Source organism: Taudactylus pleione, unplaced genomic scaffold (assembly GCF_031769625.1).
Source record: "Taudactylus pleione unplaced genomic scaffold, aTauple2 ptg001334l, whole genome shotgun sequence".
In the NCBI taxonomy this organism is placed as follows: Eukaryota; Metazoa; Chordata; class Amphibia; order Anura; family Myobatrachidae; genus Taudactylus; species Taudactylus pleione.
This window is the reverse complement of record NW_028285734.1, coordinates 3,745,890-3,767,538: the sequence shown is the minus strand read 5'-3', so window position 1 is coordinate 3,767,538 and position 21,649 is coordinate 3,745,890. Positions and strand designations below refer to the sequence as shown.

At 43.8% G+C, this 21,649-nt stretch overlaps 1 protein-coding gene across 2 annotated transcripts in view; it reads right to left on the bottom strand.

Annotated features, from left to right (window-relative positions):
- LOC148443111 (msx2-interacting protein-like) overlaps positions 1-21,649 on the bottom strand; it is a 103,611-nt gene that overhangs the window by 23,938 nt on the left and 58,024 nt on the right. The window contains exons 9-13 of one of the 2 annotated variants that reach the window (XM_088463243.1): positions 12,059-12,172; positions 8,302-8,415; positions 6,386-6,499; positions 4,459-4,572; positions 2,744-2,844 (exon numbers count right to left, since the gene is read on the bottom strand). In XM_088463243.1, the coding sequence (XP_088319369.1) occupies positions 2,744-2,844; positions 4,459-4,572; positions 6,386-6,499; positions 8,302-8,415; positions 12,059-12,172 (557 nt within the window). The remainder of the gene's footprint in view (positions 1-2,743; positions 2,845-4,458; positions 4,573-6,385; positions 6,500-8,301; positions 8,416-12,058; positions 12,173-21,649) is intronic. The other variant, XM_088463244.1, reaches the window with a different exon arrangement.

The window sequence follows — 21,649 nt, the reverse complement described above, 5'->3', positions numbered from 1 at the left end:
AAGCTGCCCAGGTAAGAAGGTGCTGGGGAGGTTGTGTATTCCTCACACCAGAAGTCGGGGTGGCAGGCACTGGATACAAATGTATCGTAGGGTAACCGGTAACAGCACAAAACAATGGCAGCAACGCGTTTCCCGATCCTGGGACTTTTTCTTATCTAAATCTATGCATATCCACATCTACTGGAGACATAGCCTCCTCCAGGGACGATGATGTCTCAACCACAGAAGTGATAGAGACACTAGTCTCATCGTCTGAGGAACCCTCAGAGTCAAAACCACCCCCTGGCAGTGACGGAGGTCTCCGGCGCGTAGCAGGCCTGCGTCTGGGAGCTCTAGCCTTGTCCAGCACGGACTGAGTAAAGGATTGCATCCAAGTGGCTCCGTAGTAGGTAGCTGAGGAGCAGGGAGAATGTTAGTTAACAGGGAGTGCTTGAGATGCAAGCTGGTTTACTAACTGCGACCTGTGTCAACGTAGATGCCCAAGCCGGTTTCTTGACCGAATCCTGCGGGTGAAGGCACCTCCTGCTGTAGAGCCGTAAAGCAACAGACACAAAGGCCATCGCGGTCCAGGTCTTGGGAAGAGATGGCGTTGACACATATTTTACAAGTGCGCAGCACTGGAGCACCCACCTCCTTGGGAGTCTTATTTTTGGAATATATTATCAGCAATCCAAGAAATCCCTACACAGAGGCTCAAACAATGATGCGTACACAGGGGAAGCACAAAGAACGTTTGATACAGTATTCAATAAATGATAAGTGTGCAATTGGTATGTATATATTTATATATACAGAGTTGTAGTCACTAACTGATCAGACGTGTCTCCTGCCGCCCAGCGTCTCAGTAGGTTAAAAGAGAGGAGGATTCTGCCTGGGGCTTGATGACTACTGTGAGGAAGCGCGCCCCAGGGTTGGGGGAGAGACTAACAGGGACAGCCTGCCTACCTTGTCTGGTCCGGACCCCAGGCCAAATGGCCAGCTCTGTTCCCACAGCGCCCTGTTCCTTCGGTTCCTGGATGAAGCAGGAAGCCGGGAACCCCCACAAACAGTACCGCCAGTGGTCTCCTGCACTGGTGGTAACAGCTGCGAATATGTGGCTCCCTCCATGCAGGGAGCCGGTCTTACCTGAATCTCCCGAGTGTCCGGCTGCAGCTCCGGGATGTGTGGAGTCCACAGGCGAAGTCACAGACCCAGGCGCCTGTCACTGCCAACTCAGTAGTAAAAATAAATTAATAAATAAATAAAATAATGGGGGACCACCTAAAGCAGCCCCCCTCAAAATGGTGCCCACTCCTGCCGGCACCAATCTCATACTGGCTGCCGGCGGCTGGGTATAAAGGAAAGAAAGCCTTGGGAATTTAACTATTTTGTGCCCAGACTCTCCTTTCCTGGCTATACCCAGTGTTATTCCTGTGCCCCCTAGTGGAGGAAGAAGAAACAGGAGTAATTTATCATTCATCAAACTCATGGAATACTCTACGTAGAATATCACTCTTGCTTACTGTCCTAAAGACTAATACACGTGAATGGTTTCAGATGCATCCTCACAGGACCCATACGTGTTCTCGGGAAAAATTATAACCTCAGTCATTTCCATAAAGCACCAACATCTTAATTAATCTAGTTTAAAGTACTGACCTCCTAATTCATCCAGTCTGGTTACTGTAATAGTTTATGAGCAACATACAGGACCAGGAGACCGTCCGTTTACAAATTTGCTCATTGTAAATTTGTAAAGCTTAGAACCACATCAAGGAGATGAAGAGAACTCGAAGAACTAGAAGATCTGTACTGCTAAAAACCAGGAGGACAATTCCCTGACTTAAATGTAACTGCGACACAACTTTCTTTTTGAAAGGACGAGCGAGTTTGAAGGACTGCTCTGTCAGGATGGAAAATCAACGAGGGTAATAAAAAGACAGAGCTGCCAATTCTGAAACACGCAAGCAGACGCGCAAATGGCAAAACCTTGGCTGAAATTTTGTTTTTGGAGCAGAAGCCTGGAGCTAAGTAATTTTCCGTAACCTGAGAAATAATATAGTCTAGCCCAGGCCCAAAGAGGAACACTGGATTGAGATCCCATGACCTGAACGGCCAAGGTCCTGGAAATGAGTGCACTCATATCCAGGAGGGCGTCTCCAATATATGCAGATGCTCCCTTAATCTGGTGATCCCAAGGCAGATCATCAGCCCAAAAAACATTAGATTGAAATCTTGGCTAATATGTTCTGCTCAAGACTCAATGGTCTGTAGAGTGAAGTTCTGGGCTATTTAGAGTAAATCGCGTTGTAATTTGTAAACCTTTATTTTGCCTTGCTTTTCTGGATCTGCTTCTAGACTTTAAGACCTTTGGACTTGTCTCCAGCATACTGGGAGTCACTTCTGGACTTCTGCAGACATTCAAATAAGACCGATACCAACTAATATTATGCAGTTATAATAACATGAATTATAAATGTATTCCTTTTTAAAATTACTACACAGTCCTCTTCTGTCTCCGTTTTTTATTCCCAAAAGGGCATGGTGTTATGAAGCATTTCCGGACCAGAAAAAGCACTCAGATATAAGCTTATTGTATTTTCATTTACTATAGTAGGAAGAATTATACATTATTTTATAATACTGCAGCATCAGGCCCCCACCCTTACCAGTTTCTTATTTTCACATAATTATACAAATATACAAATCAATTAGCATTTTAAGCTTAGCAGTCTGCTTAATATGCCAACAAATGACAACTTACCTTCTCTCGGATGTTACGTCGCAGTCCTCCTCTACAGCCTGTTCCGAGGACTCCATGGAACGATAGAAAGCCAACTCATCTGATTGGTTGGCAAAATCCAGCTTCAAAATAATTGAGAATTCCAATAATTTAAATGTATAAAACATTCTATTAAAAAAAATTTAAAAAATGTAAAGAGTGCTGCATAATAAACAAAAACAGAAGCGTGTGGGATGTAAATACTATTGGTAATGGACAGTATATAAAAAAAACTACGCAGCAATCACTTAATACCAGGTTTTGTATAAAATATTCATTATTTCCTCACCCAAGGCTTGTAAACTGAATGTTAACTGGAAGCAGATCAGTCTAATGATACATTACATCTTGATACCATTAGTAAATATTTCCCCCCCTAGAATTACAATTGCACAGAGTAAAATCCACAAAACCTGATGTCAAGTGAAAAAAAATTAAACTGGCTGTTTTGGCATTATGAGAGCTTTCCACGGCACGTGTTGGAAGCAGCTGCCGGTTATCATGAGTTATATCCACAGGCGGACATAACTAGAGGGACGTCGCAGCTGCCGGGAAATGGGTTGGAATAGTCAGGGAGTTCCAAACATGGAATGGGATTATTTTGATTTGCATTAAATCCTTTACTAGGAATCCAGAGTAGAACTGGAGCACTGGGTATAGAGTTTGGAGACAGGTGCTTTGGCACTTTTAAACTTACCTTTATAGGTTAAAGATCCTCCCCCTCTATATCCCGAATGCCTAGCTTTCAGTATATTTCTAGGAGGAGAGAACCAGGTGTAGAGAACAAGAGGAAAGACGACAGATTTCCAATGAAAACAAGAATACTAACAAGGAAACCAGGACCATCAAAAGTCCATGTAAAGAGAGAATTTGTTTCCTTTTGTATGAACACCAACTGGGTGTTAAATAGAAACTCCATGAAGTTTATCTACCAGGCGGATGCATGGTTGGATTTCCCAGTGTGAAGCTCTAAGGGCCATCTCCAGAACATCCTTGCATCCTTCCTAAAGGATATGAAACCCTAACAAGGTTGTGGCAGTGACTAGGACCTACCCAAAGCCTAACAAAAATTGGGCAGGCACAGCTGGCAGGAGGTGGTTCAGACTGTAGAATTTACACTGACGACTCCATGCATCATACAGCCACCGCATGGAAAAGGTAACAAAATTATATTTAAAGAATAGGGCTGTCAAAGGCAGCCAACACAACACCGTCTAGCTTTGCTGGGTACTTGAAAATATAAACCGAAGTGCCAGTGAAAGTGCCCAAACTGCTGTCACCAACCCTTCATGCTCCAAGTGTTCCACCATGGATAAAAGAGAAGTCATACTTAGATGCATAATGTATAAGCTTATGTGATGCGTGGATGGTGCGATTTATATTAACAGAATCTCAAAGAGGTCACCAATCTTTCACTGCCCGCGCACAGAATGGTTTTAAAATATAGAGATATAAAGAAAATAGATGTAATTCAGAAACTGAGACAGCATCCCAGGAATATATATGAGTTATCACAGTGCAGAAGTTTAACAGTACCAAGAGAAGTTTGGAGAAATGACAACATCAAGCCGCTCAGAGATACAAGGTTGGCGCTTCCCTACATAATGCAAGGATAGCTGGGTTTATATACCAGTGGTTCTTAATCCCCTGACAAACATTTAGAAATGTATAAGTCAGGATTTAATATTGATACACACCTTAATTTTTTTCCCACGCATTCTCTTCCCCATGGTATTTTCTACAGCTGCCTGGGCAAATTCGGTCTCTTTAAAGGAAATCAGAGCCATGCGTTTCACTTGATCATTCACCACCTGTCGGGAGAAAACAAAATGAAGAGAGTACACATAAGAGCCTCGTCCACTGGGGACTTGGTAAAAGATCAACGTTCTTCTTGTCTCAATTGTATGAGGATTCTGGCTCAAAATACGTGTCTTAGCGATCAAGGATACCTGGCTGGGATTGACAGAGGAACTGCTATGACATATATAACACCCATAAGTAACACAGCTTCTAAGAACACCCCCTGCCAGCTCATGTGATCTACAAAGCTCTCTTAGCATACAATATTGGAAGACTATGGGGCATATTTATCAAACAGTTTTCTTATAAAATTATGCAGAAACTACAGGCAAACAAGGCATCCTCAACAAAAATGTGTCAGGCTATATCGCAAACTATCACCCAGTTATAACAGTTTTCCATTGCCTCCCCAAGACCCATAAGAACACCCGCTCAAACACCAGGAAGACTTGATCATCTCAGGGATCAGCACAATCTTAGAAAATCTATCATAATACATTGGTCATTTTTCACAGAATCTTGTGGCAACACATCCAACCTACATAACTGACACTACACAGGACCTACATACATTGGACTAGATTGACTGGAAAAAGTACTTAAGTCTGGCATCAATTTATATCATGATCAACACCAACAGGGACTAACAGCATCAAATGCTTTTAGGACTAAAAACCCACAACATTTTTCAAAGCAATCTGTTTATATTCAAGCATAATTCTGAATGTATTAAGAATAAAATCTGTCTGCAACCACAAGGCACAGCAATGGGTACCAGGATTGACCCTAGTTACGACAACATGTTTATTAGCCACTGGAAAGAACACTACACCTGGCTTAAACAAGGAACAAGGGCAAACCTTTATACTCTGAAACAGATACATTGATGATATTTTAATGATAAGCACAAGGGACAGAAGAATCACTTCAAGACTTTCAACACACATCAACAAAAACAAGAACAACAACAATGACAGACAAGCCTTTTCATACTCCAAACAATTAACAAAGCTGTTATACAAGATGGAATTTTATGCATTTCAGATTTGTAATGGAATTCAGGGAGACTTTCAACAAGGCACTCAGATTCCTTACAGAGGAAGAGTGTTAGCAGACTCTGAGTTTGCTCAGAATCATTAAATGTATTAATTAGTATAGTGAGCTTTAATAAATGCACAGTCTTTTGTTATTGTGTGTATACTTGATACGGCATGTTAAGTGAGCCCATGATATCATTTAGACCACCCTAAAAGACAGACCACAGTAAAGAAGCATTTAACATTAACTAACCATTCAACACTTTCCTTACCACAAATTAGCGGCAACTGCATTAACATCTGAAGTGATAAATGGTCATCCTATAATTCCATATGAATTTGAATCCACTATTGGCTTGATTTGCCTATTGTTTGTCAACATTTCTAAAGACATTATTACTAGCCTCTATTCCATTAACGAATGCATGCTGAAGCTCACATGTCTAAAATTATCGGCAAAACTGATAGTGTAACAATGGCAGAGCATGTTTGTGTGGCATTTTGAGAGGGTAACATGTTAATCAAGCATTTGGTCTGAGGGGATGGTGTTACAGTGACCACCACATCCTTTGGCTCGAATGTGTCACAGGGGTTCATCATCCTGTTTCCTTGAAACCCTAAGACAGGTGGTAAAACCACATAGAAATTGTCCTGAGAAAACCAACAGGGGAGTAGAGAAAGTCCATCTTGCTACTGCGACCATTATGTCTGACAATATATGTAACTAATCTAAAGAAGTGTAGGACACGAAAGACATAAGAAGATGGAACGGTGTAACCCCACTTACCTTTAGCACAGGCCCATGACAGCCAAAATAGTGTCTTAAATACTCATCAGGGACGCCAGAGGGCAGGCCTTTTATCCACACGCAGTTGGTAGGCATGCAGCTCCCAATTCCCAGCTGTGAATAAAGACAGTGAGCAAGTTGTAGTCTTACAGGTGAAGGTATAAAGGCGCTCCCTATACTCACAACTTTACTTAACAGTGTGGAGTAGATTGCTGTATACGTTACACATCGTGTTATGCTCTTTTTCTATAGGCTCTAATCCTAAATTGAAGGTTTTGTATTCATTGACACAATGCAACGCACCTAATAAACCCTAACCTAGCGTTCCCGCTAGGCTGTTTTAGCGGGGCACGGCGCCCTGCCCTCCTTCTGGAGGGCAAAAAGCATCCAGCCCTCCAGGAGGAGGGCAAAAAGCGCCCTGCCCTCACAACCTGCGGGTGCCGTTCTCACCCGCGGGACGCAGTGTCCGGCGGGTGGAGAAACATACGGTGACCCGGTCACCGTCGGAGAAAAGACGCCGGGCGCATGCGCCCGGCATCTATTCTCCCTTTCTGCAGCGCTTGGGGGCTGCCCGGCATGTCCGTAAGCACCGGGCACGCCCCCAAGTATGACGAAAAGGGGACGCCTCTTATAGACATGCCCCCTTTTCATGACCACGCCCCCTTTTCGGGCGCGCGCACAAGGTTGCCCTCTCTAGCTCTGGCGCCCTGCCTGCCGCCGGAGCTAGAGTGAACACTACTAACCCCATCCGCTGCTGCTGGACCCCCACACTCATGCATTTTGAGAAACAAATATTACACACCTATTAAATCAGACAGGGGTTTTGGTCTAGTGCACCGGTAAGGAGACTACGACAACTCCCGAAACACATTATATATTAATCTATGAATAACAAAACCATAGCTCTAAATACCATCATCATCATCATCATCTTTTCTCATCTCTCTCCTACTTAAATCTGCATACAACGTAAGGTTTGACCAGCCGTAAATGAGGCTGATAAAAGTAACTAGAAGCAACAAAAACCAGTTACAGTTATATGAAGGATATTTTTGATGAGTTACAGAATAAAATTTTTTATTTTTGGTACTTCCTTTTAAATCCCTTTCTCCAAATCCATCTGGGGGACACTGCTGACCATGGGGTGTGTTGGGGGTATAAGAGTTCGTGCATAACTGGTTAAAATTTTTCTTGAAATCCTTGCAAAAGGATATGAAACCCTAACAAGGTTGTGGCAGTGACCAGGACCTACCCAGAGGCGAACACACATTGGGCGGGCACAGCCGGCAGGAGGGGGTTCTGACTGTAGAATTTCCACTGATGACTCCATGCATCATGCAGTCGTCGCATGGAAAAGGTAACAAAATATTTAAAAAACGGGGCTGTCAAAGGCATCCAACACAACACCGCCTAGCTTTGCTGGGTACTCCAAAACATAAACCGAAGTCCCAGTGAAATGGCCCGGGGTGCTGTCACCAACCCTTCGTGCTCTAAATGTTCCACCATGGATAAAAGAGAAGTCATATATCGGGGCAGAATGTGAAAAGCTTATGTGATGCGTGGATGGTGAGATTTATATAAACAGAATCTCTAAGAAATCAATAATCTTTCGCTGCCCGCTCACAGAATGATTTTAATATAGAGATATAAAGAAAATAGATGTAATTCAGAAACTGAGACAGCACCCCAGGAATATGTTAGTTATCATGGTGCAAAGGTTTAACAGTACCAAGAAAAGTTTCTAGAAATGACAACATCAAGACGCTCAGAGATACAAGGTTGGCGCTTCACTACATAATGCAAGGATAGCCGGGTTTATATACCAGTGTTTCTTAATCCCCTGACAAACATTTAGAAACATATAAATCAGGATTTAATATTGATACACTGTCACCATTAGGGTGTTCTGTGCGCACCTTAATCTCTTTCCCACAAATTATCTTCCACTTGGACTTTTCTACAGCTGTCTGGGCAACACCACTCTCTTTGAAGGAAATCAGAGCCATGCCTTTCACTTGATCATTCACCACCTGTCGGGAGAAAACAAAACGAAGAGAGTACACATAAGAGCTTCATCCACTGGGGACTTGGTAAAAGATCAACGTTCTTCTAGTCTCAATTGTATGAGGATTCTGACTCAAAATACGGGTTCTCGCAATCAACGATACCTGACTGGGATTGACAGAGGAACTGCTATGACATATATAACACCCATAAGTAACACAGCTTCTAAGGACACCACTGCCAGCTCAGGTGATACGCAAAGCTCTCTTAACATACAATATATGAAGATTATGGGGAATATTTATCAAACCGGTTTCTCATAAATGTATGCAGAAACTACTGTCAAATGAGGCATCCTCAATAAATATGAGTCAGGCTGTATCGCCAACAATCACCCGGTTATATCAGTTTTCCATTGCCTCCCCAAGACCCATAAGAACACCCGCTCAAACACCAAGAAGACGTCATCATCTCAGGGATCAGCACAATCTTAGAAAATCTATCATAATACATTGATCATTTTTCACAGAATCTTGTGGCAACACATCCAACCTACATAACTGACACTACACAGGACCTACATACATTGGACTAGATTTACTGGAAAAAGTACTTAAGGCTGGCATCAATTTATACCGTGATCAACCATCAACAGGGACTAACAGCATCAAATGCTTTTTGGACCGAAAACCCACGACATTATTCAAGGCAATCTGTTCATATTCATAGATAATTCTGCATGGATTAAGAATCAAATCTGTCTTGTAACTGCAAGGCACAGCGATGGGTACCAGCTTTGACCCCAGTTACGACAACATGTTTATTAGCCACTGGAAAGAACACTACACCTGGCTTAAACAAGGAACAAGGGCAAACACTCTACTCAATAAATGTATCTGTTTCGTACCCCAAGTTTTCCCATATAATTTGAAACAATAAAAATCTACTGTTTAAAAAAAAATAAAAAATGTATCTGTTTCAATGTCTTTTTGATGAGCAATAGGGACAGAAGAATCACTTCAAGACTTTTTAACACAAATCAAAAAAAACGACACAATCTCGTCTCCATGTCCAAATACTAGAAGACAAACAGACTTTCTGGATTTATACATTTTTATCAATAAGGAAACCATTAATACAATAATATTTCACAGACAGGTGAATGTGTAAAGCTACATCCTGGTGTGCCATGGTATTGCTATTCCTGTGAATCACACTCAGCCTGCCTGCTCAACATCCAGTAATTCCCAGAAGCTGTATGAATATCCTAACATCAATAAAGTGAGTCTTGCTCTTTACGAGCACATATCTTGCCTTTTCATACTCAAACAATAATTGAGACAATGGAACAAGATGGAATTTTATGTGAGCCCTTGATATCATTTAGACCACCCTAATAGGCAGACCACAAAACAGAAGCATATAACATTATATTACCAATTAACACTTTCCTTACCAAAAATCAGCAGCAACTGCAACAATATCTGAAGTGCGCAATGATCGTCCTCTAATTCACACATCAACATAGATCCTGCTATTTGCTTGAGTGGCCTAATTGCCTATTGTTTTTCAATATTTCTAAAGACGTAATGACCAGCCTCTTCAAGAAATTATCCATGAGCGATGGTAAATATGAGTGCACGCTGCAAAATCTCCAGAAACAACTGTCCTCGAAAAGCTGAAGCTCACATGTCTAGCATTATTGGCAAGACTGATAGTGTAACAATGGCAGAGCATGTTTGTGTGGCATTTTGAGGGAGTTAGTCACATGTTAATCAAGCATTTGGTCTGAGGGGGATGGTGTTAAATGTGCCACAGGGGCTCATCATCCTGTTTCCTTGAAACCCTAAACACCCCCCTGCGAGGCGACAGGGGATCCGTCGTCCGACATATCGGGCGGTTTGCGCACATGGCGCGATCGAGTGGCCCACCGCCCGATATGCCGGCTCCCCCCCTCTCACCCGCAGAGCAATCCATGGGATCACACATTGCATCCCCTGATCTTATGGTTCTGCAGAAAGATCAGGGGGTGCGATGTACGACCCCGCGGGAGCGAGCTTGGCCCGACATCAGGGCCATATACGGTGCAATATAGCAAGCAAATCGCACCAATCAGTCGGATCGCCTGCTTTATCGTCCCGTCTATGGGGTCCTTAAGACAGGCGGTAAAACCACATAGAAATTATCAGGAAAAAACACAGGGGAGCAGAATAAGTCCATCTTGTTCAGGGTTAAAAAAATAATGGTTTAATTGGTTTAAACAGTTTTTTTTATTTATTTAAATCAGGTTTTTTTGCATTAATGTTTAAATGGAAAAAAATAATATTTAGCATATTATATTAATACAGGTTGAGTCTCCCATATCCAAAATGCTTGGGACTAAGGCTATTTTGGATATTGGAATATCCTGGATATTGGAATATTCCGTATTTTGGAATATTTGTATACCATATTGAAATGTCTTAGGAAAAGGGCCCAAATCTAAACACAGAATGCATTTATGATTCATATACACCTTATACACACAGCCAGAAAGTAATTTTATACAATACTTTCAATAATTTTGTGGCTCAAACAAAGTTTGTGTACATACATGAAATTCATTTAGTTTCATATATACCTTATGCATACAGCCTATAAGTCATTTTATACTTTATTTTTAATAATTTTGTGGCTTAAACAAAGTTTATGTACACTGAACCATCAAAAATCAAAGATTTCACTATCTCAGTCATGCTAAAAATATTCTGTATTTCGGAATATTTGGATATGGGAGACTCATACTAATGTTTTCTAACATTAACAATCCACAGTTATTAGGATTTTTTTTTTATCTCATTCAAAGAGAGCCAGACTAAAGGTGCCCACACAGTGTACGACTCGCAAACGATGCAATGTCGTTAATGACTTCCCTTGAACTCCCCGGCAGCTCCCCTGGCAGACCTGGACAAACGATATCTTGCATAACCTGTGCAATCTGACAAACGATCTGACCAACGATCTTAATCTCATTAACGAGATTGCCAGATCTTACCTGCTGTAGGTAAGATCTAAGGATACGACATACAACCCGCAGGACCACGCATCGGATCGTTATCGTTCCTGGAAGCTGCACGTTTTTAAACGATGTATCATTCCCATGCGTCGTTTTCATGCAAACCGTGCCTAAAATCGTCCCGTGTATGGGCACCTTAATCTTTTTTCTTTCCACTCATCTCAGTAGGAATGAAGGTTTTGAATTGAAATAAACATTAAGGAGATTAAACCATGAGGTGTTTCTCTGTGTATTGCCTCTTAGTTGTGGATTTCTCCTGTCCTATAGGATTGTTAGGGGAGGAGTTTGTGAAGTGTTAGCTGATGCTAGGCAGGTTTCGTACCTCTCTGATCTGGTTCACCCTCCCTATTTCTCTGCTGTGTGTGTGAATTTACTGTAATGGTTAAGCTCACTCAAATGAAGACCACAAGCAACAAGAATGTGGAATAATAAAAAAAACCCAGAGAGTTTTTTTTTTTTTAAATAAATAAATTTTGGTTTAAACCAAGGTGGTTTTAACCAGCCAACCCTGATCCTGTTACTGCGACCATTATGTCTGACAATATATGTAACTAATCTAAAGGAGTAAAGGACAGGAAAGATGTAAGAAGATGGAATAGTGTAACCCCACTTACCTTTAGCACAGGCCCATGACGGCTAAAATAGTGTCTTAAATACTCTTCAGTGACGCCGGAGGGCAGGTCGCTTATCCACACACAGTTGGTAGGCATGCTGTTCCCAAATCCCAGCTGTGAACAAAGACAGTACTGTAAGTTGTAGTCTTACAGGTGAAGGTATAAAGGGGATCTGGTCTATAGATCTACAGTAAAAAGGTTGACAATGTCTAGATAGACAGACAATAGGTCGTCAGGGACAAAAGGTCGACATGTAAGAAGGTTGACAGTGTCAAAATGTCAATACAAAAATGGTGCATTTTTATTTTTTAGGATTAGGCAGTTACCGGAGGCTTAGGCATTTACCCCGACGGTTAGGGACTTACTCCAACGGTTATGTGGTTACTGGCGGGTTAGGCACTAGAAGGGACGGTTAGGGTCAGGCACCTACCCCGACAGTTAGGGATAGGCACCAGGAGGGAGGGTTAGGGTGAACATTAAGATTAGAAAAAAAAATAAATCATGTGTTGACCATTTTTGTGTCAACCTTTTGACCTTGTCGACCATTTGTACCGGTCGACCTTTTGTCTGTCTAACATATGGTGTCTATCTAAAACATTGTCTACCTTTTTACTGTAGATCTTTCAATCCACACCCAGTATAAAGGCGATCTTTATACTCAGAACTTTACTTAACAGTATCTAGTACAGGGCTCGACAAATCCCGGGGGCCAGGTCGCCATGGCTACCAGATTTTGCTGCCTAGCTACTAGATTTTACAATGAGGGAGGAAGCAGATCCTCATCAGCTCCAGCGGAGATTCGTGCCTATAGTATTGCGGTGTTCATATCATGAACAGAAGTGCATGTGCTGAGTGCCACCTGCGGTGACTGCTGTGCCTCTGTCCGTCCCGGCCTGCACTGACGACTCACTCTCCATCCTGGCCTGCTCTGATCCCTGCTGTCTGTCCCAGTCTACGCTGATCTTCCTGTACGTCCCGGCTGTCTACTGTCTCCTATCTCCGGCTGTATAGAGCTCTCTGGTAGTAGGGTCTATGCGTGGCCATGGATTCCGGAGCGGCTACAGAGGGATAGTGGTGTGACCACGAGGGGAGGGGGGTTTTGTTGTACTTTCTGGCACCGTTATTACTGCAGGGGAAGGGGGGGTGGAGCAGGGGAGCTGTGCAGAGCAGTGAGGGGGCCTCCATTTTACTGTATCCATTCAACTGTGACCATTTTGTGGACTAGTATAGTGTGTGTAACAGTTGCATAACACACAGAGCTGTGCTCCTTACTCCTGTAATTTTATGGGGGGCGGTGGTCTGGCTCCTACAATTTCATCCTGGCTCCTAGATATTAGAATAATTTGTCAAGCCCTGATCTAGTAGATTGCTGTATACGTTACACATCGTGTTATGCTCTTTTTCTATAGGCTCTAATCCTACTTCACAATAAATGACAGCCTAATCCTAAATTGAAGGTTTTGTATTCACTGACACAATGCAACGCACCTAATAAGCCTTAACCCCACCCGCTGCTGCTGCTGGACCCCCACACTCATGCATTTTGAGAAATGATTACTATACACGTATTAAATCAGAGAGGGGTTTTGGTACTAGTGCACCGGTAAGGAGACTACAACAACTCCCAAAACACATTATATATTAACTAATCTATGAATATGTCTACAAAACCACAGCTCTGAATACCATCATCATCATCTTTTCTCATCTCTCTCCTACTTAAATCTGCATACAGCGTAAGGTTTGACCAGCCGTAAATGAGGCTGATAAAGTAACTAGAAGCAACTAAAACCAATTACGGTTCTAGAAAGAATATTTTTAATGAGTTATGGAATCACAAATAGTATTTTTGGTACTTCCTATTACATCCCATTCTCCAAATCCATCTGGGGGGACACTGCTGACCATGGGGTGTATTGAGGGCGTAAAAGCTTGCGCTTAACTGGTTAAAATTGTCAAGTATAAAAGCTCCTCTCCTCAAACCCCTTCCTCAGTCTTAACTTACAAAGCCTACAGGATAGGTTTGAAAATATGACAGAGGTCACGCCACTCTTACAAAACATAAGGGAGGACAGTGACTGCTAGATGGACTTGGCCTATAAGTAACAAAAATATATGCATGTCGGATCATGGACCTAATCCATCCAGCTATTGTCTGCTTACAATACTGTGCAAAGGTTTTAGCAGGTGTGGAAAAAAATACTATCATGTAAAATAGAAAAAGAAGTGTCTGCACACTGGCCCTGATTCAGAGCCGGACGCTCTGACAGAGCGCTCGCTCTGAATCAGGGCCGTCCCTCTGAATTTAAGAGCGGCCAAAATGATGGTCGCGATGGTCAAGACCATCGCGACCATCGGGCTTGCGACAAGACCCTTGTGGTAGGGTCTCGCTGCCGCAAGCCCTGGAGTGCTTTTGGCTCTATCAGAGCCAAAAGCACTCCCACTGACATCACTTGTGATGTCAGTGGGGCCGGCCCCAGACGGTAGGCGTTCCCATGGGAACGCCTCAGTCTGGCCAGCCACGCCCCCGGCACGCCCACCAAAGGGGGCGTGCTGTCACTCACCATCGACAGCACGCCCCCTTTGTAGCGAGACCCATAGCGACGGCTTGCCCGTCGCTATCCGGGTCTTGCGCACGCGCATGACGGAGCCGGCTCCGTCGTGCGCATGCACACTGGCCTAGGGTCTGAATTAGGCCCACTGTACTGATTAATATAATATTGTCATGTATTAGACCCCATGTAAATTACATTTGTAAAAAATTTCAACAACCTGGGGGTGCAGCCCAAAATCAACCAAATTAGATTATACCCCACAAAAAGAAAAGGGGGCAAGGGGTTGTATGGGATGGGCGCACAGAGAGAATAGAAGATATTCTAAAATTTAACTTTTAATTCATTTAAATTAAAATAGTCCCAATCTATTTGAATATACAGTGAAATATAGAGGTTAAAAAACTGGACATATACGCAAAATATGTGCAAAAAGATAGAAATTGTGTGAGTAAAAAAAGCAAAGTCCACTGGTTAGTTTTGATTAATATTGGGTACTACTCTGTAATACAATAAATCACAAATGAGGGTGGTGTATAAATAGCTAGGATGATGGTCACCTGCAATAATTGATATAGTTCACCTAGTATTGATTTATAATTCCTGTCTGTATCTACAGGAAAACTTGTTCATTAGTCAACATCCTTTATTTATACGTTAATCCATAAAATACTGATATTACATTGATGGATGTTACGGACATGTGATATTATCAAAAAGGATCGTTAAAATATAATTAGTAGTGGTAATGTTCATTCACTACTACTGTAAGCAGTCTCTAATCCATCCTGTTAGAGTTGGCATCAAAAGCAGTATATAGTAATTATATAATAACACCAAAATAATAAATTATAGTGTTGTTTTAAGTTTATTTGACACTCATATTATATTATTTCTCTTTAGACTGATTGCATTTAGTTATGGAGAATTGCTACGATGGAATTGCCATTTTATAATGCTCTCACTTCACACCATATAATAGGAACTTGCTCATAACTAGCTGTGCTACATAACGTTCATTTTATTCACTGTACTATAAAAGTCACAGCTTCAGCCACTTAATTAAAAGCGGTCTCTAAAGTGTAAGAGTCTAAAGATAGCTGTTAATGGTAGATTGCAACGATGATGATTCCCTGCTGGCAGTCTCTAGTATGCGCTGCCTGATATCACCTCAGAGACAATGAAAATATTAGGAAGTGTTTAGATATTTAACAGGGAATGGATAACAGGATTTTGGTACTTACCGATAAATCCCTTTCTCCGATTCCACAGGGGACACTGGAGTTCAAGACAGTGGGGTATAGACGGTGGTAGAGTAGAGCCTGGCACCTTAAATAATTTAGAAGTGTGACTGGCTCCTCCCCCTCTATGCCCCATCAGCCCCAGTTTAAGAACTGAGCCCGAGAAGAGACGGAGGACAACAGGAAAACGAGGAGAAGGAGAAGACCACAGAACGGAACAAGACTGACTGAAGGAGAACAGAGGAAACCACTGCAGGGAATCATGCAGTCACACAACCATAGAAGGAACAAAACCACTGGCAGGTATGCAGCGCTGGGCGGGCGTCCAGTGTCCCCTGTGGAATCGGAGAAAGGGATTTATCGGTAAGTACCAAAATCCTGTTTTCTCCTTCATCCACTAGGGGACACTGGAGTTCAAGACAGTGGGGACGTCCCAAAGCCAACCTCCTGGGTGGGAAGCGCTGAGAACATGCCAACCCTTTGGCCAACCGAACAGGGACCGCCAAGAACCAGAGGTTCAACGGAAAGGCAAGAGCTGAGGATCAAATGTCGTGAGCCAGGAGACAATCAAAACTCCCTGCGGAACAGACACAGAAATACCACAACTTACAGCGTAAATAGAATGGAATAAGCGGCTAGCGAGAAAACACCCTCAGGTGAGAAGCATCCTAACACTGTAAGCTCAGCTGAAAACAGACCAAGCCGGACTGTTGGGAGCAGAGAACTCCAACCCGAATCCATATGAGAAGGGCAGTAACCCGAGAACAAAACTCGAGAAAACCGTACCAGATTCAGAAACAGAAAGCTGCAACAGTCGCAGATAGCAGAATACCAGCACTGTTGGACATAGTCATAAAGATACAAGTATAACGATACCAATCTACAGAAACAGAGCTGATCCTGTCCACAGACTCCTAACAGAGTATGCAGAGAGGTAAAAGACAAGGCCGAACAGTCACCATGAACCATTCTGGAAGTCCAACTACTACAAAGTTGTAAACCAGCGGAAGGGAGAGACCATAGAAGTCTCCAACGAGTGGAGATCACACTGGGAATGAGGCCGAGGCAGCTTCGAGAGGATTGAGATTACAATACCTGTCAGAGGGTCAGACAGCAGAACAACCCATTCTGAAAACAGAGTAGAAAACAGCGACTGAACACCTGCAGTCGAAAAGCAAATCACAGCCACAAACTCCAAAACAACAGACAACTTCCAACATGATGGAAGTGCGTAGGCAGTACCAACCGCTGGCCTGAACATAGGGTGAACAACCAGGATACCCTAGTAGTTATAGAGCACGGATGCAACAGCCACGCAGGAAGCTACCAATATAGGGAAGCATTCCATACCACAAGGCTAGAGCACTAGGACAACCCTGAAGGTACCAGTCAGGTACCCGTCAATGTGATGAAAACATCCACAGAGGCTGAACAGGAAATCCACCAGGCCCCCTGCGTAGGACATATTGACTGTCACACTTTAATGTAAAGATGTGCACTAGACCCTCAAAGCGCTTCAGTCCATAATCCCAACAGATCTAGTAGAAGAGTGTCACTAATCTCAATGTTGAAACTATGCACCAGGGAAGCTCTAAAGTGTAGAGCCAACTGATTAAAAGAGCAGATGGCTGCTAGGACCACAGCTAGGGTGCATAAGGGAGAAAGCGGCTATGCAATGACAGGTTGAGCATTAGTGGGGTAAGCCCGCTTACCTGTGAGCGGCCAAAAGCCCTCTGGACGCTATGTAGAATGTCACTGACCTTTTTCATCTCACAGCAACCTGCCCCGTCAGGTATAGGGAATAGCTTCAGTGGGCTAAGACCCAATGCTCTACAGCACGGACTTCAGTCTGGAGATGTTGCAGTAGAAAACACTGTATAAACTAGCAAAATGTTAGTGGAGGCAGGAAGGTCGTTCAACAGGACTCTATACCTGAGCTTGTTATATTAGGGATGTGTATCCATATACACATTATACCTATACCACAAAACGGTCTACTAGTTTAAGTATCAGTACATTAACACTTATAATGGAGAAGTGTGTATTACGCCCATCAATCTAATAAAATCCAGGCCTGACCCTGCCTATATCGGCGGGGGCCCTAGGCCTTCATGTAATTTAACAAATGAATCCCTGATTACAGAATAGAACCTGGATTCTCTATATACAGATAGAATGTACCCAGGGGCCCTTTAGAGACTCATGTTATTGAGATATGTGACAAGACAATAATATGGAGTACCGGAATCTATACTGAGAAGGGTACCTGTACATAGACAGAGTGCATTAGTTATCCCGAGAAAGGAAGGGACATATCTGTATTGATAACCAATAGGGTTAAAAACCAGGTTTTGCCAATTATTACAAAATATGCATACAAGGAATGGGAATATATCAGTATATATACACCCGTACATACAGACAAACATAGTTGCATAAGAAGGCCATCTCTTTGAAAGGAAGAGTAGTGCCAACATAGCAAGTTAACTTGTCAGACTCCTGCATCGGGAGATCAGCATGCTATATTTATATATGTCCTGCTATATCCTGCATTCTCAGTGTCTTATAAGTTTGCTACCAAGTGCAAAGTTAAAATAATCATAGATCACCCTAAAGGGGGGCGCCATAGATAGGGACTAACAAGAAGGAACTATAACCCCAGGAGGATGTAAGTACATATCTTTATATACAAGAAGGCCCCAGTCATGTATAGGGTTCATAATAGAAGCAATGTCTATCACTATGTAAGCTGCAGAACATGACTCTAGTCTACAGAGCCACCATTTAATATATATATATATATATATATATATATATATATATATATACACACATATATATGGATAGGCTGACAGCTTTGGTAATCGCAGGCGGCTTCCCATCCGTGGAAATATAGGTACGTACACACACCCACATACAAATCCTTAGGGAGAGATGGTGTAAAGCGGAGTTATTGTACCAACTACTGGATGAGGAGAGTCCAGACTTCAATTGCAGAATTCTTCTTTTAAATAAGCTAAGTACCAGACATAAGACTGATAACAGATCCTACCTCTGCCTTATAAGGATAAGAAGCGATATATATATATCTCCACATATGCATACCTACATACAAGATTAGTAGGTGCGATAATATTTAAAATTAGAACATGAGCAATACACGTATATGTTCTATAGCAGGGCTTAGTATAAATACATGTGGCTTACCTCAACGCAGGGAGACTGCTCAAGTGTTGCGTGTAGCCATCAGCCTGCTACGGTGTAATGGGCAGGATATTTTATCAGCGTGCTGTCCCAGACTGGTACCGAACCTGGGACCCTTCTGTTACTGGAGTGCTCGCCTTAATCAGTTGAGCTATATATGTGTGCAGAAGAGTAACAATCCACAAACTTAAGGGATTACTGTCCCCAAAAAGTGAGCTGTATTCTAACAGAGCCTTCCCAACAAATTAAAAGGGAGACCTGTTCCTTGGGAAAAACCACAGCGCAATCCCCCCATCTAAACAGGGGATAAAGGCCTGCCGTTGTTATTAACACAGCTAAAGTGGCCGTCCCGGCCTCTAATGCTGGGCCACAGGGATGGTAAGCCCAATATGGGATTCTCGTTCCTGAGAATGGATGATTCGGGAGGACCTGACCCAAGGCCTGCCCCCTCAGCCAACGCTGGGTTGAGACCCAACCCAATGGAGAGTTCTCCTCACCCACAGATATCGTTACAATATTTTTGTATATGTGCTGCCAAAGCGTGCACTGGAACGCTTGTCAACCTTGCGCAGTGTGCTAATTAACCTCTCTGGAATAAGGCTTGTCCATAGACCACCCGATTAGCAGAGTAGAAAAAAGGTATACACATACATACACTATATATATATATATATATACACATACACACACATATATACATACATCCCTATATGGGATTACATATACATCTACATACACACACACACACACACACACACAACACGTACATTGTAGGCGCCGGGACACGGGGAGCGATCTGCAGAAGTGACAGAGATGACTCTTACACTGCGCTAGGGTAAAGTTATACCGCGCTGTGTGCGCAAAATGTCCACGCTAGCCTGGAAGAGTCCCGGCTAACATAAGCTGTCCCCTCAACAGAACCGCATAAAGCGGAGTCATAGTGCACCTGCTAAGCGCAAGGTTGAGGGAGGGGCAGCAAAAGGCTAGACATATCCATCAGAGCAGCAGGTGTTAGGGCAATGAGCTATACTGCTGTGGAGGGCGCCGAAGCGGCTTATACACAAGTGCCCCGAAGTAGCTAGCGCCAGAGCTTATACATTAAAGCACCGCCTCAGCAGGCTAACAGCTACGCTGTTATAAAACACACGCAAGCACAGGGAGAATATACAAACTCCACACAGGGTCATAGTGGGAAACAAACCCATGACCTCAGTGCTGTGAGGCAGCAATGCTAACCATTACACAGTCTGTGCTGCCCTGTTAAATATATACAGGCTGCCTCAGTGCGACTGGCGCTGTACCTACAGTGAGAGCTCCAGCGCTTTTTGTAAGTGACAGCGCAGTCAGCCGTCTGTCACTTACCTGACCTACAGTTAACGGAGCTTCAATACACATCTCCCCCTTGTGGGGGGAGGGGCAGGAGACCCGGACTCAGCCAGCGGCGGGACCCTTTTCGTCCCCGAGCAGGAGTGAGTCAGCGCTGTGCTACACAACGGACCACTCTTAATAAAAGGGGGAGTTGTTTATATTGTAAGCTGTTCCCTCTCCTTAAGGGGATGAAGCGCGCTCCCTTGCAGGCGCTGGTCCGCACTGCATACTCTTAAAAGGACACCTCTCCTGCTAAGCAGGAGAGGAGAGCGTCAGCTGATGTCCACTGCTCCAGTGAAATGACTCAGCGCTGTGCTTGCCGGCTATTGCTGCTGCGGAGCAATAAGGGGGAGAACCCTTACAAATGGCGCCGCTGTTGCAGGACGCGCCATAAGTGTTTGTTTAGGGCGGGTCTCGACGCCGGGTCCGTGCGCTTATTAAGACAGCGGGACTTATTAGCCACAGCAGCCCGCCTTGTGTGAGGAGGGCAAGCGCGATCGGCGCTGCTAACGAGCTCTCCTATGCAGCAGCGCCGACAGCCGCGTGGTGCACACAGCGCGGCAGTGAGGAGGGAGCCCGACTATAATAGGCGCCGCTAGATTGCATGACGCGCCTCCAGCAGCCCCAGCGACGACCGGGGCTGTAATTTGCGCCCTCGTGACTACAGCACCTGGTGACCCCCTTGACCTGGTATCCGAAGTCGGGGAGAGGGTGGTGCGGGGGCAGGGGAAAGTCGGGCCCTCCTAACAGTGACAGTGTCACTGAGCCCAGCTATACTTCCACTGCTCCTGCTAATCAGGAGCAGTGCATACTTACAGCTGCTGCGGCCGGGATGCTGGGCTGAGGGGGCGGAGAGGAACCCGGACACATGCCGGTGTCAGCAGTGGCGGGTCTTCTCTGGGTCCGATGACTCCTTTGTGTGTGCCCCCTCCTCAGGGTCACCGGACACAGGCTGCAGTAGCCGTGTGGTGCCCTTCCCGGCGGCTCCCACGTAGCAGGCAGACTGCCACAGCAAGCAGCCTGCCTGTCCTCAGTGTTATAAAAATTAAAAAAATATGAAAAAGGCTGGAGACAGCCTGATGTGCGACCGGCTCTCTCGGGCACATTCTAAAAACTGGGGCTGATGGGGCATAGAGGGGGAGGAGCCAGTCACACTTCTAAATTATTTAAGGTGCCAGGCTCTACTCTACCACCGTCTATACCCCACTGTCTTGAACTCCTAGTGG